Raw genomic sequence first — 2,081 nt, 5'->3', positions numbered from 1 at the left:
GGTCATATCTATGAGACCTTCATATCTACTGCTGTGGACCACTTCCAACCAAGAGTAAAAATCACTGATATCAAGCCAAGTCTCACTGAAAACACACTTTCCATGTTTAAACTACAAGCGGTGGACATGACTGAACTTCTTTGTTTTTTGGGCAGGTGAACAAGTCGCCGTATGTGGGAGGTTGTAGCAACGAAGAGGTCGAAAACATGGAAGTAAACTGTGCTCTTTTTAGCCTGCAGTTATCACAGGGTTCGTAGTTTAACGTGTAGACCTACAAAAAAACGGTAGCAAACTTAGCACTTCATGAAGACAGATCATATCAACCTCTGATTACGGTGTTTTACTCTGTTTATTTATGCAGCCAACGTTTCTCAGGAATGATCGAAAGTAAAAATAAATTAAGACTTGACAAAATTAAATTTAAGAKCTTGTATGAAAATCTGGGTGTTTTAAAGATTTTTTAGGGCTAAAACGTTGATTTTCAAATTTTAGACTTTTTAAGACCCTGCATGAACCCTGTTTATAACCATTTTGTAAAGTTTAACTTCTCAATTACTCTCCCAAAGGACAACTGACAACATAGGATCAACARATTGAAACACCTCTCTCACCTCTTCAATGCATGAATTACGAATTCTGTTAAGGTGAGTCTCAACAGCCTTRAGGTCCTCAGGGTGCTCCGAGCGCAACAGTTCCAGAGTTGTCTGCAGGAGATGCAGTTTGTGAACTTGATGTTACGCCTCACAGCCTCTCAGTCAGTAATATTTTTAAAGTGGAATTTGAACATCTCACTTACCCTCGCCCTGAGGCCCAAAGACAGCAGCCTCCCCTCTCTTTTACTCATCAGATCAGGAACCGCATCCGTTACGGTGGACACAAACTCCTCCAGTTTCCCATAATGTTTTATGTTGCGCTGCCTCACCACCTCCCACATCACTGCAGACATCAGTCGAAGCGGTGGGACCAGGAGTGCCAGAGAAGACAGGGGGACGCTGAACTCTTTTAGAGGGAAATAACTTTTTTTTTCACATAAAACTTAAACACAGGATGAGAACATGCAGCCACATGGTCAAAAGTTCACATGCAATGATGAAAAGATGTCTTCACAGAGACTGGCTAGCTGAGAGTTTAACATCTGAATTCATGAAGCTAATATTGTTTGAGATTTTTAGATAATATATTTACTGGAAAAAGACAAATAGTCCCCAGACTGACTGGAGGCTATAAATAATGACTTCAAAGAAACACAGCATCTAGAATAGCCCTTACTGCGTGCGTTCAATTTTCTAAGATCTAACCTTAAAATTAGTTGCTTCATTTTAAGCACCAACTTTGCATTCACTTTCATGTTCCCTACTCGTTTTGTTTGCACTTTAATCTGCAGATGTTGACACACTCTGTGGTTTTACAGTGACAACACTGCACACAATGCACGTGACGTGAGCTGCTGCTGCTGATTTGACCGGTTATCAGTCACTGACTGCTAAATGTTTCACATAATACATTTTAATACGATTAAATCATGTTTTGACTTGTTACGTTAACATACTACAATTGTAGTAAATTTGTAAACTGTTAAATTATTTTAAAAACCGCTTAGTCTCATAGCACTGCATCCTTTTATGTCTTGTGCTAATGCTAATGTTAGCTAAAAGGCTAACGTGAGCATGCTAGCTACAAGGCTGGTAGGACCTCAAAGAAAAACACCGGCGTATTAGTGAGCAAAAAAAATGTTGTTCCAGAGATTAGACGAGGCCTGCGGAGCCTAAGCTAAGCATTCGCTTTAGCTATTCAGCAAGGCGCAATGAAAGTACAAACATTCAATTTAACTGGGTTTTGAGACGTCGTACATACCCAACTCGTTCATTTTGGAATTCCTCAGTAGCTCCACAAAGAAAAGTTCAATGCAGCACCGTATCTTTCATAGTTTCAGCTAGCAAGCTAGCTACCCTAGTCCGGAGCTTCAGGCGCCAACTTCTTCCTGAAACACTTCTTCTTCTTCTTTTGAATTAATGACGGATCGTAAACAACTTTCAGGTGCATACCGCCACCTACTGTGCATGAGTGTGTAACCTCATGGC

General features: G+C 40.4%; 1 protein-coding gene across 1 annotated transcript in view; it reads right to left on the bottom strand.

Annotated features, from left to right (window-relative positions):
- Window positions 1-2,001, bottom strand: part of LOC106517920 (zinc finger protein 665) — a gene marked incomplete at its 5' end in the record, with an annotated part of 5,868 nt that extends 3,867 nt beyond the window's left edge. The window contains 3 exon segments of the mRNA XM_014008973.1: window positions 612-704; window positions 797-999; window positions 1,855-2,001. Coding sequence (XP_013864427.1) covers window positions 612-704; window positions 797-999; window positions 1,855-1,867 — 309 coding nt within the window.
- Window positions 2,002-2,081: the final 80 nt, after the last annotated feature.

Source organism: Austrofundulus limnaeus, unplaced genomic scaffold, assembly GCF_001266775.1.
Source record: "Austrofundulus limnaeus strain Quisiro unplaced genomic scaffold, Austrofundulus_limnaeus-1.0 Scaffold54, whole genome shotgun sequence".
Taxonomy (NCBI): Eukaryota; Metazoa; Chordata; class Actinopteri; order Cyprinodontiformes; family Rivulidae; genus Austrofundulus; species Austrofundulus limnaeus.
This window is presented reverse-complemented; position numbering and strand designations above follow the sequence as displayed.